Here is a 15,187-nt window from a genome sequence, read left to right as displayed (position 1 = left end):
AAGCAGCAGGCCTATCTTTTGCCCCCTCTGCTGCATGAGAAGAGGTTTGAGGGTGTCATGAATCAACCTGATAACCAAGCATCATCATCATGCCCAATGCTTATTGAGAGCTCCCTGTGTACCAGATGCTGCGCAGAGAGCTTCACATAAATTCTCTTTTTATCCTCTCAGCAATCTTATGAGGTGATTATTATCCCCATTGGACTGATGAGGAAACAGGAGCACAGAGAGCTTAACTAAACCCAAATATGAGTCTTCACTGCCTCCCTGTGCTTTATTAGAGATGAAAGAAGCTTTGAAAGGTTATCTGGGGGAAACGGATTTGGCTCAACTGATAGAGCATCTGCCTACCACATGGGAGGTCCAGGGTTCAAACCTTAGGGCCTCCTGACCCATGTGGTGAGCTGGGCCATGCACAGTGCTGATGCATGCAAGGAGTGCCCTGCCACACAGGGGTGTCCCCCACGGAGGGGAACCCCACATGCAAGGAGTGCACCCTGTAAGGAGAGCCACCCCATGCGAAAAAGTGCAGCCTGCCTAAGAATGGTGCAGTACACACAGAGTACTGATGCAGCAAGATGACAACAACCAAAGAGACTCAGATTCCTGGTGCCTCTGACAAGAATACAAGTGGACACAGAAGAACACACAGCAAATGGACACAGAGAGCAGACAACTGGGGGGGGGGGGGGAGGAGGGGAGGAGGGGAGAGAAATAAATAAATCTTTAAAAAAAAAAAAAGGTTGCCTGGGCCACAAGCTTTCAACTTCCATGTCTTGTAACTTGACCTTTGTTGCAAGAAATGTTTTACTAATAAGTTAAAAATACTGATGTTTGTGAACCATTTGCTTTTGGTTATAAATTAGTATGGAGTTATTCTTATAATAATTCTTACAACACTATTCTTATAATAATTTTCATTTGTTTTGCAGTTTGAAATGCTTTCTTGACAGAAGAGTAAAGTAAAGCAAAATACACACCTCATGGGCTGGGTTTGATGAGCAATATACCTTGTCTAAATATATTCCATTTGTTCTTGTTGATGTGGAAACAGAGTTGTGGTTGTTGACTCCCTAGAACTAGATGGACACCTACTAAGAGCTGCAGAAAGGGAATGAAAATGTTCAGTCAGGTAAGCCCTGTCTTGGCTGAGCCCTGGTTCTTGAGCCCTTGATTTTGCTTTTTGAGCTAAGTCTAAGTGAAAATAAAACAAATACCAGTCAACTTATTAACTTGACAAAATTTAATTAAGCAAATCTTTCTGCAATATATGTGAGAGATTCAGTCCCAGAGTCCAACTGATGCAATAGATTGAGGAGAATCCATCTAGCATTCTTTCAAGTGGGCCAATGCCACACATGTCGAATATCAGCACCATGGATGGTGAATGGTGTGGCTTAGGAATAAAATGTGACAATTTCCAACTGGCATTTTTCAATAATGTGGGGACATTCTGAAAGTGAATATTTTCCACTTGGGAGAGGGGAAAGTGGACTGTCGATGAAGGCAGAAGAGATGTCCAAGACACCTGAGGATAGGAGGGTACAATTGTCCTCACAATTTGACAGTGATAGAGCTCTTACATGCATGCATTTCACTAAGAATGTACACATCCCAGTCCTTGGAGATCTGATGACAGTAGAATCCACAGCACATTCAAAGACAAAATTCTAAAGAGGAGAAGAGGATTTTCAAATGTTCATCAGCCTACTGTGAAAAGTCAATGGTATTCCAAATTCCTTAGGCCTTGGTCTTGCTTTCTTGGGTTGAATTATTTGGATGATTGTCTAAACCTGATTGCAGACATCCAGGTACACAGCCTTATTTCTGTGTATGTTTAGGCCATATAGATCCAAATAATTCTAAATAGTTCCTTCTTTACTGTGCCTATCCTTGAATTCTTAGAATAACTACTACTTCTTTACTTGGTTTCTGGAGTCAGTTGAGAGTATCTATGAGCAAGAGTGTTTAGTCAATAATGATCTTGAGGCTAAACATGGGGGATGGGCATAGATGACATAAGAAAGAAAATAACTCCTGCTGTCAAGAAGCTTACACTCTTAGGGTACACTCAACAGTTGTCCTCTTGCCAACCAACAGGATGAAAGGAATATTCAAAAGTTGGGGTGGCTATCGACTCAATGGCAAACATTTGCTATTTGTAAATATCCAGGTAACTGAGTTTAATTTTTTAGTTTTTAAATGGTATTAGGTTGATCTAGCCATATTGGTTGTATAACACAAGTGGTGTTCAGAAAGTTAATCCATTTATTTAATTCCCTCTAGAGAGCTAATTCCAAGGGGTACATTACAATAAACCAGATAACTTAAATCTCTAAATTATTTTTTGCCATGTAAGAATTGAGGTAGGATAAAAATTGATAACAAGGGCTCTACCCCAAACACATTCTTTATTGATGTTTCCCTTGGCTTTTTGGGGTTGTGGAAAGAAAGAAAGGGGTAAAAGTTGAGGGAGAAGGATAAGAGGATGGGAGGAGCACTCCTTAGGAGTTTGAACCCACTGGGTTGTGGAATTAGACAGAGATTAGAGGACTTCCATTACCCCAAATGACTAGAGTTGTTGCAGGAGTTAATAGATGCCACAAAAGTCGTCTCTTGATTAGCCACACTAACAGGCTAAGCAACAATGCAAACATGCAAAAGGGATTATTTGAATTTGAAATGCATAGTGTGATTTTCTTTTTCCTGCATCAGTTATATGGTCCTAATTATATCTTAGTCAGAGGATGACTAAATTGGCTTGTATTACCTGAATCTGCACCCATGGTAGCAGAGTAAGTGGCTGAGGCATGAATTGATAGACTAGGAAAGGATATTCTCAGATTTAAATTTTACCACACACCAGTCATATATGGATAAATGAGAGTTGATTGGGATAATTCATGGGAAAAGTCATATGCTGAATTTGTAAGCATTTCAACAAGGACAATGAATAATGCAGTCCCCACTCCTAAAAAAACTTAAATCAAAACACCTTTTATCTACGCTAGCAGGTGTGTTTGGCCCCAGTTACCCAGACATTTGTCTGACCTTTCTAATTGACTTGTGTAAATCTGCCCCAGACATCAAAATACCCTTAGGGCAGGGCAGTGGAGACCCCTTAGGAAGCCAGACACAAGTTTTGCTGATGGCTTATTCTTCCAAAACTCAGTTTGTGGAATTAGTCTTTTAGGGCTGCAGTTTCTCCACTGATGATCCACCCACCCCCTCCAGCAAACTCTTGGCCTTTGTCTTTTCTCTTGCAGACTAGTTCGCTGGTGTGGACAAGTTCAGATGACTGATGGTTTCCAGCTTGCTGACAGCCTGTAGGAGGTAAGTCTATAAAATGTTACAGGCCACTGAACGTTCACGATGAGGATGACCACTACCTGGCAAGGACGGATGGTTTCCATGTGAACTACTAATGTAAAATGCTCCAAAGTACATACTGACGAGTCTTCTTTAGTGAATGAGGTACTTGTCTGAATTTCTTGGAGTAAAGATCATTTCCAGCAAGTCACTAGTCTCATCTGGGTGCAGGGACAGGTCATTTTTTTTCTGCATGTTTTCAACACACCCTCCTTGCATTGTCTGCACGTGGAATCGTCTCAGAAGGGTGACCAGGATGACTTTCATCATCACCATGGCGATGTACTTTCCTGCACAGCCACGGGGCCCAAAACCAAATGGCTGAAAATACCTGTAAGGAACCTATAAAAATGATCAGACAGTTAGCCAGGGTATGAAAGGCTAGAGTCATGCAGTCTCTGTTTGCCTCACCCTGAAAACACTGGTCAGTCAGAAGGATCTGTTTCAGGGTCTCGCTCATACTGCTCCTTCCCAGAGATGAACCACTGTAACTCAAATAAACCCCTAGCTCCATCCAGTTTGATTCACTCATTGTATACAGACCCAACCTCAGGCAGCCCCCAATTTTGCTTTTTGCATAAATAAAGCAATGCACATAATCATACTCTGTGGAGTGGCCACAGCTTTACTACTGTTTTGGAAGACACCAGGCAAAAATTGTTTTTTGATACAATATAACCTGATGAAAAGGGAAGAGTTCAGGCAAAGGTGTGGACTGTTGGCCTACAAGTGCCAAGCATCTAAAAATTTTTAATTACACAGCTAATTAGTATTTTTTTTGCCCATATTATAAACTCTTCATGGATAGGGACTCTGTCTTGTCTATATATGGACTTCCATAGTGCCTGGCACATAGTAGATGCTTCATGAGATTGGTTAACCAATTGACTGCCCACAAATGGCAATGTCTGAATTGCTTGTGTAGAAACAGGATGAATTAGATAACTGGATTAAGAACATCTACCTACACTATATGCAAATGGAAAAAGAGGGCACTAAGGGATCTATCTAGATAATTCAGATTAAAAAACACTTGTTTAAAATTTGACATAACAGAGACCGAATCTCTAGTTTACATCAACTATAGAAAAGGCTGACTGCCTTCTAATTACTTGAATCCCTTTTAGAAGGAGACCTGATGCTCAAGGGTCCATTTGATGAACCAAAGGCAGACTGCAAAAATCAAATCTTTTGATCTCATTTCATATCATTTGGAAGCAGAGGTAGATTTTCCTTTGTTTAGATGGTTTTGTGGCTGCATGTAGGTGATGGCAAATAGATACATTTGAATGGAAAAATCAGGTGGCTGGGTTTAAAAAGATTAGTCTCACTTTAGCCAAATTAATGGTCTGGGTTTTTTCCCATTTTTGTGGCTACCATGTAGTCATTCTCCAGAGCTGGAGACCCAGCATCTTGGTTTGAGGACAAATACAGTACCCTTTTTACAAATTAGGGTAACTGTGTACTCCTAGTGAGGCAGCAGAGGGGAATGAATAAAAAGAATGAAATGTACATGGTGCAAATACATAAAACCAGAACAGATCTAATGAATGACATTTTCAAGAGTGGCACGCTTGGTTTTAAGGAAGGGCTCTTACATTCTTTGCAAAGTTTTCAAGAGTAAATTCATTGGGTTTGGGGAAAAACTCGAGTCTATGCATTCTTCCAAGATTCAGGATAATGTTAGTCCCTTTTTTCACTGGGTAGCCATCAATTATGTCATCTTGTAAAGCTTTGCGCATGACCAAGTCCACAACAGGCTGGTACCTCATACTCTCATAAATGAAGTTTTCTACTACTTTTAATTTTTGCATATCATCAATCTTTATGTCTCTTTCACCTGTAAGAACAGATTAAAAGGACAAAGAAAATAATGTTAGTTTCAAAATGTGATGGGCATTAAAATTCCTGTAGTTTCTACGAAACAGTTTGCTTTTGGTTGAAAAAAAAATTATGTCTGTGATTGTAAAGGTTAGGCCCTCAAATAGAGGTTGTAAACCAGCAACCAGGGTCAAATATGTTATGTTAGGTTCACAGAGTGTTTTTTAAAAATTGAAATGTAAAGCCATTTATCTTAAAAATGAGGATTCCATAGAAAAGTTGGGATTTCCTGAAGAACCAGAAAATCTGGCTTTATCAGGCCCATATTCTCATGTGGCCACGATGGGCTGAAATTGACAGACTGGCCTTGGAGTATTTGAGTTATTGTCCTCTATTCTACATTAAAGGGGCCATTCATTCCCTCTCTTGACTTGTGAGTAAAATTAGCACCACAAACATCCCGGCAGTGGATGTCTAGGCTGGGCCTGCTTAGAGTGAGATGTGAATTTAATTGTTTTCAATGAAATTTTCTTTCCTAGTTACCTCTGTTGTCATCTGCCCACAGCAGGTCACTAACAGTCCCTTCTCACCTCCTCAAGAACAATCCTTTGAGGGAGAGGTGCTAGAACTTCCCTCTCCTCACCAGGATGAAATGGGTGCCTCAGATCAGCCATCAGCCTCAGGTGAGCTGGGGCGTGACAGATACCCCAATGTCTCAGATTGGCCTGGCACTGGTCAAAGAGGCTCAGATTACTTCCTCCCAGACTTGACAAAGCTTCAGCGCATTCTCAAATGGGCTGCTGCTTTTGCAGAATCAAAAATGACTCAGTGTCCTGAGGCAGCCCCATCATTCTCCTGAATCATCATTCAGAAGAGTTCTACTTAGTTTTATAGCTTTTCAGTGAAGAAAGCCTCTTGAAGTTTGGTCAGAGAACTCTTGACAGCCCTCTCCCTCCCCCCACACTACTTTTTGCACACCCAAGGGTCTAATGGGGTGTGGCTATCCGGGGTGGGAGGTAGAAGAGGAAGTGATGGAGAAGATAGCCAGAGGCATTTGCTAGGAAGTAGTTACTGTGTCTCTGTATCTGGGGGGAGACAGGGAGCTCCTAAGTCTGAATGGCTCTGTGGTTTTTCCATGTTTACAGAGGCCTGTTGAAGTTTTAGGGGAATATCAAAGGATATAAACACTTTTCACCTCTCAAGGAAAGTGTATTAAAATTGTATTAAGGACTAATTGTCTCAAAAGCAACATTCCCTCTTATTCCCTGAACTCCATCTTCATTCTCTCTCTCTCCACTCCATTGAAATTTCTCCTTATTATCAATAATTTCAAGCAGCACTCAAATTATTTTTTAAAAATGATGTCCTTCCACAACCAAATAACTTGTTTCACAGGGACTGTGTAAGGTTAAGAGATAGAAGTCTACATCAGTAATGCTTTCTCTTCCATGTGTATGAAATGTGTTCCTAAAATGATTACCCATGTGAAGGAAATTTCAAAATTTCAAAATTCGAAGGAATATTCTGTTTTCTCCCAGAGAGCAATTCTAATTTTTTAACGAATGTGGCAACATTTTAATGGAAGAGTGGTGATGTCTGGGTGCTGTTGGCAGAATGACGTGTGGGGGTGGGGCAGGAAGGTTGAGGTGGCAGAAGCAGAGCAGGGAAGAGGTAGCATTAGGGGGAAAGCTGAGTGGACCCTAGTGGCTCCCCTAGGGGAGATGGCGACTGGGAAGAATGAGCGAGCATACTGGATTTGGAGGGGAGAGGGAAACTCATCATTCCCCTTTGCCTCTTCTGCTACCAACTGGATGTGCATTTGTGAATGTACTGCTTGAAAGTCAGAAACACTGCTCTGAATGATAGTAATTTTCCTGGGTGGACCCATAAAAGCCTTTTTAAACTGATAAGATAGGCAGAAAATTGTACATGACCCCACATTTTTTAAAAACAGGCAAGTACTGTTTAGTGTGCACACAGAAAAGGGTCTTGAGGAAAACAAAGCAAACTTTTAACAGTGGTTAGCCCAGAGGAGTAGGAATGAGGCTGGGGAGGGAAGTGGAAGGAATTGAGATGTCATTTTCTGCTATGTAAAGCTTATTATTTAAATTTTTTCAATGAGTATATATTATTTTTATAATTCAAAAAACACAGGAAGAAATATAGTTTCAACCTATGTGGTATGATCAAAGTGTGACAAAATGACTTACTATATTCTCTGAGAGAACTGTTCTCTATAATCTATTGTTCTCTTATGAGATTTTATGTTTGACACCAGATTTTTTAGGACATAAGAAACTGGCATTCAGAAAGAATTGTTATTTTTAGGTCTGTTATTTATTTCATAAATTCTTACCAACAACAGTCTGGATTTCCTTCATTATTGCTTCCTCAACCTTAGGGTGCTTTGCAATGAGAAATAGCATGAAGAACACAGAGACTGACATGGTGTCAGGTGCTGCGATCAGCATTTCTAATATGCACTGGTTCACATTCTCTTTTGTCAGGTCACCATGTTTCTGAACAATCCAAAGAGGGGAGAAATATTGGAAAAGTGAATAAAAGTTTCAAAAAAGTAGGGGAGGTAACACTCAAGGATCAACAACCTCAGCAAAACAAAATCATAGAAATTACATGTCCCTGTAATTGACTGGGAATTTTCCAGTGTTCAGCTGCAAACTGAATAGTTAACCATTATCTCTGTATTTAGTGTCTCCCCCCTCTGCTGTTGTCATGTTTTGTATTATATAGACATAGAGTAGTTTCAGTTTTAAAGGTCAGTATTGCTAGAATGTCTAATGTGTGGGCTATCTGGATTGGGTATCATAGCACCAGAGGAAATACTTAAAAGCAGAAATATGCAACAATTACAAGAGGGATATACACATATATATGCACATAGAGTCACACACATATGTTATATGGGAGTAATGATTAGTTCAGGTCGGTACCTCGGCAAAAATCAACTGAGTGGCAAAATCCATACAGTCTTCTAGTTTCTCTGCTGTGGAAATCCTGTTTCTTTTTTCTTCTATTAGAATTTCTATAGCATCTTTCAAATCCTTGCTGGAAAAAAAGTCAAACTATACTTTATTGGTACTCGCTTTAGACATTTAGCAAAACAGATTCATTTGTCAACTCTTTAATTGAAGCCATTAGAGCTCATAAATGAATGAATTTATGCTTTATTTATACATTTAAATTACATACCTATTATACTTCAGGTTAAGGAACCACGTGAGCTAAAATTTCTAGGTACTGGTAGTAAAATCAAAGCTGTGACCTCTAGTTAAGTGTTAAAAACTGGTACCAAAAGGCTAAATCCAACCATGTTTCCTGATTGTTTAGCAATTGAGAAGCAAAATTTTAAAAACCCATGAATGCCTTTTGTGGGAGCACACACTCGCCAGTTTGCCACAGTTATCTCCATTTCCTATTGTCTTATATCCACCCTACCCTCTTTTAATTGCCTGTCCCTGAAGACTATTGAATTTGAGCTTCCTTTTCTAGACAGTAAACTCAAGGGCATTGACCATGTATTATTCTCGATATTTATTCTTGTACCCTGCAGTTTCTACCACATAGTAAACACTTTGAGTTAACATTTGTTGAATCAATGACTGGCTGCATGAAGATAAAGATGTGCATGGATTTTGACAGTGTAGCTGAGGAAAGAGCCCCTTGGAGAGAAGGTCAGGTTCTAGTCCTCGTTATTCTCTTTCTTAGTGATCTAGTTTAAGTCTCTGAGCCTTGATTTTCTTTTAAAGTGAAGGGATCAGACTAGAAGAACAATAAGGCCATTTAAGATCCAGTTTCTGTTATTCTCATCTCTGGCTTTACATGTATGTGTTCATGTCTAAGTATCTTTCTCCCTGATTCCAGTGAACCATATTTTGTATTACATTAAATACATAATGACTTTTTCTTTCAAATTCTTATTAACATGGTCATCTACACACTGTTGATGTGACATAAATAGCCTCTATGTTTCCTTTTGTTAGAGTCCTTCCCCCATCCTTTTTTAAAAGTTTCTTTTGGGCATCTCAGGGAAGATGTATTCTTCAGGCTAGTAATTGTGTAATTCTAAATAAGGATGCCATGTGTCATGTATCTCTGTGAGTGTGTCTACAGACACACACATCCTCATGTATATGGGATATATTCATATCCATTCATCCATCCATCCATTCATTCAGCAAATATTTGTTGAGCATCTACAGTGTATAAGGAACAGATATTTACTCAGTTGGTGGCCTTTGGTGCTTACTTCCTGGAGGCCTGAGAATGGCCTTAACATTGCTGCCTGAGCAGTGGCCCCAAAATGGTTTAGGAGGTGTTGGAATGCCCCCAGACTCCGAGTTCATAGAGGGTCCCTTGATGGAACTGCAGCCATGACTGAGCATCTGTCTCCTTCCTGAGCCGGAATCCAAGGGTTTACATGAGGACCCTGTGAATGCACGATGCTATCCCTCCCATTCAAGCTAGGTGCTGATCCTACACACATGTATGATTCTGAATTTATTTGCCCTTCGAGACTGAGGATTTGACAGTTCTCAGGGAATAGGAAGTCTCTGATTTACAAATATATATTACTAACGTGCATCTGTGAGTCTGTTGGGAATTCTGAGTGCTTTTGGCACAAAAAACAGTGATGGTTAGGTTACCAGCTCAGCTCACAAGTGCCTATTTAAGATATTATATGTGGCTGAAAAGACTTACACTTGCCAAAATGAAAAATAAAAAATAATACTGTATATTGAAGGAGGTAAAAATATAAAATTGAATAAATAGAGGTGGGGGTAGATGTCCCAGAATCCTTTCCATAAGGATTTTTGGAAAGTATTGACATTCCTACAAGGGCACAAGTAGAGAAGATGAAATTATTTCTCTAGATCTTTATTGTTCTAGGATGTGGGAGATACAAACTAGTACATAAACTAGTATATTTGTCAATTAACCATTGACAAATATTATATTGAGAGGGGATGAAGCCGAGCTAATTTCTGCAGAAACCTAGGAGAAACTGTTGTACAGTCTCATTCAATAAGTTTCTGTTGGTCATCTGGCTAAGACCAAGGCTAATTTAATGACCAAGGCTTGCACATTGAGACTCTTCAGAATGCCGCCACCAAATTTGATCGCACTAAAGAAATGAATCCTTCCTCTAATTGAGTTAAGTTAGCCACAGTAAGCTATAATGGAAACTAAATGAAAGGTCCAAAAAACCAAGTAACCAAATCATCCACCTAATAACGCATCAACCACACAAGAGCATACGAAGCAGACTCAAGTTGGCTTCCTCCCTAGAAACTTGTATTACTAAATTGAAAAGTCTGCAAACTGGGTAAAATGAAGAGACTTTTTAGAGATGGAGCTTTTAGAATAGTGAAGGACATCTGGGGAAGATAGAAGCATAGGGAAGGGAAGAACTAACATATTCAGTGCCTACTATGTGCCATGCTCTATACCAATTGCTCCACATATGTGGATCTCATTAACCTGTACTTCCACTCTGGAAAGTAGGTTATAATTTATTTTATGTAACTTCCCAAGACCATTTAGTTACCAAGTGATGGAGGCAGGATACAAACCAGATCTGTCTGCTTCGAGATCCTATGGGCTTTCCACTGATGGTTAGAGGTGACATTGTTTAGTGGCTGGCCACTGGTACTCTCAAAACTCATTGATTAGCCTATAGGCTTTTGGGCATTTGTCAGTTTTTTGCTGGACTAGCCTAAGAGTAAATGAAGCCATTTAATGACAGCTTCAAGGTTCCCCAAAGGTACAAGATGGATAACAAAAAAAAAAAAAAAAAAAAAATTAAACATTTTATTAAAGACTTAATTCACTATGAAAAAATTTTGGGGGACTACCATAAATTCCTACAAGTTGAATTATGTTAAATTCATTTAGAGAAGCACAACGTAAGTTGATTCTGTGTTTCTATTTTTCCAGAGATGCATAGAGGATTTTGAGAGATAATAATGATAGGGTTGGCCAACCCTTGTTTTCAATTCACAATATAATATAATGCAGTGTCCTAGTTCCAGACGCAGCTCTCAGACCACACACTTGGCCCCCTTGCTGAGAAACTGCCCCAGCCAAAGGCGTCTTTTACTCTTTGGCCTAGCTGCATGTAGCCAAATTGCTGTAAGAAGAGTTTCATCAGCTTGGTAGCAGTTCCCTTGCAGGCTTCAGAGAGCAAAAATCTTATTGAAGAGGCCAGCAATAGCAAAGACAGTGGAAAAACAATCCAGGCTCACTTACAAATCTTTCAAACTTGTGTTACTTACACAGACTTTTCGTACTTTTTGTATAGCCAAGAAATCTTAAAGAAAATGTCTGGTTTGAGAAGGAGAGCTTGCCATGCATTAAAATAACCCTGGATTTTAACCACGATGGCAGTTTCTGTGAAAAAAAGAAAAAAAGAGATTGGAGCAGTTGAGCAAAATGTTGAGTCTAAGAACGGTGCTCGGAACAGAGAAGATTCCCTGTAGATTCTGGTACCAGTATGGGCTCTAACCTGGGCGAGGTTCCACCTTCAATGGGTGTTTCAGCCACATGGCTGTTCCTGGACAATCCAGCAATAATTTATTCTACTTGGCACCTAACTTGGCCAAATTAACCAGAGGTTGCCAAATGTAAACTTTGTGTTTGCAGCATAGCCTAGAAACTCACATGCCCTCCTCTGGCCGAGCCTCCAACTTCCTCCTCTTGTTCTGGACAGTGGAGAATAAGCTGGGGATTAGTAATTATGGCTGTTACGGCCTCAGCTCTGTCCCCTGGGTAGAGCTATCTAACAGTTATGCTGTTGGATAACTAATAACTACACTTTCACATCATTTGGTGTTGGGTAAGCAGAACCATTAAATGGACAATATATGCAGAGTAACATCTAATTAATACAGTCCTGATTGTATTTTTATCTCATAGTACTTTATTCACTTTGTTTTTACCCCACAGCACTCATCACATAGCTTTCACTTACTTATTTTCAGCCCAGAATGTAGAATTCCTCTTAGTAACTTTAATGCCTGGTCCTGCACTTTGTGCATTGTCAGCTCTTAATCAGTGTTCCTTAATTAAATGGAATGCGAAAAGAAAGAAAACCCCTGCTTTTCTCTAGTTAAACTGGATCAATACAAAAATGGGAAAGGAAAAATTTGTCTTTATACTGCTAAATACCAGCTACTGTGCTTGGTGCTTTACAAAGAAGAATTCATTTAATCCTCACGATCTTGTCAGAGGAGACATAGTGTTATCATTTTGCAGACGAAAGAAACTTCAGTTTAGAGAAATTAAGAACCTTGCTCAACACCAGCCAGCCAATGTGACAGGCTGGGAGCCTGGCCTATCCAGCCTCAAGGTGGCATCCTTTCCTCTGTTGCATTGGCTCTGTCAGGCAAATTGGGAGTTTGACAGGGACAGGTACCTGGTGAAAAGAAGGAAAATGGACATATCTTTGTCTGGATTGTGCAGGTTTTCTGGCTTCATTAGCTTCACATAAGATAATGGAGAGATTTGCAGTTCCTTTAACATGATCCTCCCTAATAACTGAGAACAAGAACTAGGAGCAAGAAACTTCTAAAATATGTGACTGCCTAACTTTAGGAGAGAGATGTGTAGTACAGGCAAGCTGGGAACAGAATTCCTGCCTGAAAGATTAGGTGAGAGAGTGTGATTGAAAATTCCCTGAGTGAATGGAGGCTCCCATCCAAATGACAATCAAATGAGGTTTCTATGGCTCTTGTAGTAGTTAAAGAACAGGGGAGGTGGAGGCTGAGAATGCTGGAATGGAGAAAGGTATAGTTTGGGCCCTAATTTTCCCAAACATGGTAAATCAGGCAGCTAGTTGGGCAAGTATTAAAATTATGCTTTGTCCCTCTGTGTGGAGTGTTCTTCTCCCAGATCTGTGCATGACTCACAGGCTCACTTCATTTAGGCCTCATTTAAACAGAGGACTTTCCTGACACTGTCTCTGTAATAGCCATGGCTATTCCACTGCCCTTTCTGCTTTCTGTCACCTGACTCTGCTGTTTTTCCTTTGAGGCACTTATTATTGCCTAATGTAATGATATGCACTTATTTGTTTACTGTCCATATCCCCCATTGGAATGTAAGCTCCTTGAAGGCAAGAACTTTATGTCTTGTTCCCTGCTTTATCTATAGAACCTAGAACAGTGCCTTGGATAAATAGGTTATCAATAAATATTTGTTGAACGAATGTATGAATCAACAAACTTTGCTCAAAATTAAGTTGGGAATAATTATGTTAAACTGGACATAATGTCAACAGCAGAATGGAATTAATCCAAATGGTTGATGTTTGTTTTTGATGGTAGTGGAGGTGGGTATGTGTGTTTTCATATTCAGTTCTGTGGTATGGTGAGAAAAGTAGCCAGTTGTCTGAGTTACTGTGAATATTAATTGAGAAACTGTAGGTGAGGCACTTTTTTTCCTGCTTGGCACATAATAGATACTATGTACTGAGCATTATCATTTCTATCACCACCAGCAGCAGCTGTACCATTATGATCATATGGTTAGAGTCAAAGTTTCAAAATTAGCAGCTTTAGAGGGAGGAGTACATATGTATGTGTATATGTGTATGTCACGTCCAAAAAAATGATTGGAAATGATGGAATTTATCAGTTTGATTGGTGGCAGGATATATTAATGACCGAATGAACTGATCACGTGATCACGTTTGTTAGGTTTCTGCTGTACATAGAACCCTGTTTCTTAGAGCAGTGAGGAAAGAGTCAAAGAAATAGAAGATAGTCTCTACTTTATGGAAATTTTTATCTTGTAAGTGAACAAAAGAGTAAGACACTAGGAAAAATCCTGTAGGAATACTTAGAAAGAAAGAAATGTTTAAACAAGAGCCATGTATACACAGCCCCCTTCTTTAATAAAGGATAGAATATCAAATCATGAGAGTGAAAATGCCAGTACCATCCAAGGGGATCCCCAAAAAGAGCATGTTGGAGGTGTCCAGCATGATGCGGCGCATGAGGGTCAGCACGTTGACACAGCCCGCCTCACTGGTGACCTCCTCCAGCCTGTCCAGATGCGTAAGGATGGAGTCAACACAAACTGTCACCATCCGCACAAGGCCCGGGCCAGACAAGGCTGAAAGGTAAACATCAAGAGTGAGCCACTGCCAATTCCAGGGCACATGCACACAAACGATCAGGCTGTTTTGACTTTTTATGTTTGAAGCTTAACTATCCACAAAGTTTGAGCCAAAAACTGGGCAGGCATTTTTATGTTCTTCTCTATACTCCCTGTCTTCTCCCAATTTTCTATAAGTATTATTTACCTTTATGATTAAAATTGAGTAAATGTTATTTTTAAAAAATCTATTTTCTTCATGCAAACCATCTATGAGACTGCAAATGGAGCATTTAGTACTTGTGATAAATCACAGATCTGTGATTTTTCATATTTATTGTGTACCTTTCTCTCTAAAGATAATTTGGATTTGGTCAGGGTCAGATTTATTTTATGTTTCAATAGGTGACAGTTTATCACTACATAACTGGTCAAATTGGATCTAAGTATTTGATCTAAGATGCTTCCTGGTTTAATTGTAGGTCATATGTATAAAATGCTGTTCTTTATGAATCACCAAAAGTGCCCTTCTTATTAATTCAATTTTTTTTCAGACTACTTTTAGATTTATTTTCCTCAGCCAAAGGCCTGATAGCCAAGTACTCCTTGCTTGCTTAGCTATCTTCCCCATTGGATGGGGAACTCTTTAAGGGCCAGGGTGGCCTCTTATCACCCTTGAACTTTAAGTCTTTAGAACATGGTGGCACTTGGTATAGATTTATAGAGTAGAGGAATGAAATGAAAACAGCTACAGTGAAATGGTTCTAATCTCACCCTGCCTGACTCGTAGATGGTCTTTTGTGAGAACTGTACTCTTAAAGTGCCTCCTATCTCTCTGTTCTAAGTTTCTTTAAGCTTCTTTTAGGAGCAGTCTCTCTTTCTT

General features: G+C 39.6%; 1 protein-coding gene and 1 long non-coding RNA gene across 2 annotated transcripts in view; one reads left to right on the top strand and one right to left on the bottom strand.

Moving 5' to 3' along the window:
- Positions 1–212: 212 nt before the first annotated feature.
- The window catches only part of LOC131278005 (uncharacterized), an 89,701-nt gene continuing 74,726 nt past the window's right edge, over positions 213–15,187 (top strand). Inside the window, exons 1-2 of the long non-coding RNA XR_009185100.2 lie at positions 213–1,132; positions 3,267–3,333. This is a non-coding gene — a long non-coding RNA (uncharacterized lncRNA). The remainder of the gene's footprint in view (positions 1,133–3,266; positions 3,334–15,187) is intronic.
- Positions 1,232–15,187, bottom strand: part of CYP19A1 (cytochrome P450 family 19 subfamily A member 1) — a 33,269-nt gene continuing 19,313 nt past the window's right edge. Inside the window, exons 4-9 of the mRNA XM_058294198.1 lie at positions 14,146–14,322; positions 11,484–11,598; positions 8,142–8,256; positions 7,547–7,709; positions 4,968–5,209; positions 1,232–3,711 (exon numbers count right to left, since the gene is read on the bottom strand). Of these exons, the coding sequence (XP_058150181.1) occupies positions 3,463–3,711; positions 4,968–5,209; positions 7,547–7,709; positions 8,142–8,256; positions 11,484–11,598; positions 14,146–14,322 (1,061 nt within the window). The 3' untranslated portion in view covers positions 1,232–3,462. The remainder of the gene's footprint in view (positions 3,712–4,967; positions 5,210–7,546; positions 7,710–8,141; positions 8,257–11,483; positions 11,599–14,145; positions 14,323–15,187) is intronic.

Source organism: Dasypus novemcinctus, chromosome 3 (genome assembly GCF_030445035.2).
Source record: "Dasypus novemcinctus isolate mDasNov1 chromosome 3, mDasNov1.1.hap2, whole genome shotgun sequence".
NCBI lineage: Eukaryota > Metazoa > Chordata > Mammalia > Cingulata > Dasypodidae > Dasypus > Dasypus novemcinctus.
This window is presented reverse-complemented; position numbering and strand designations above follow the sequence as displayed.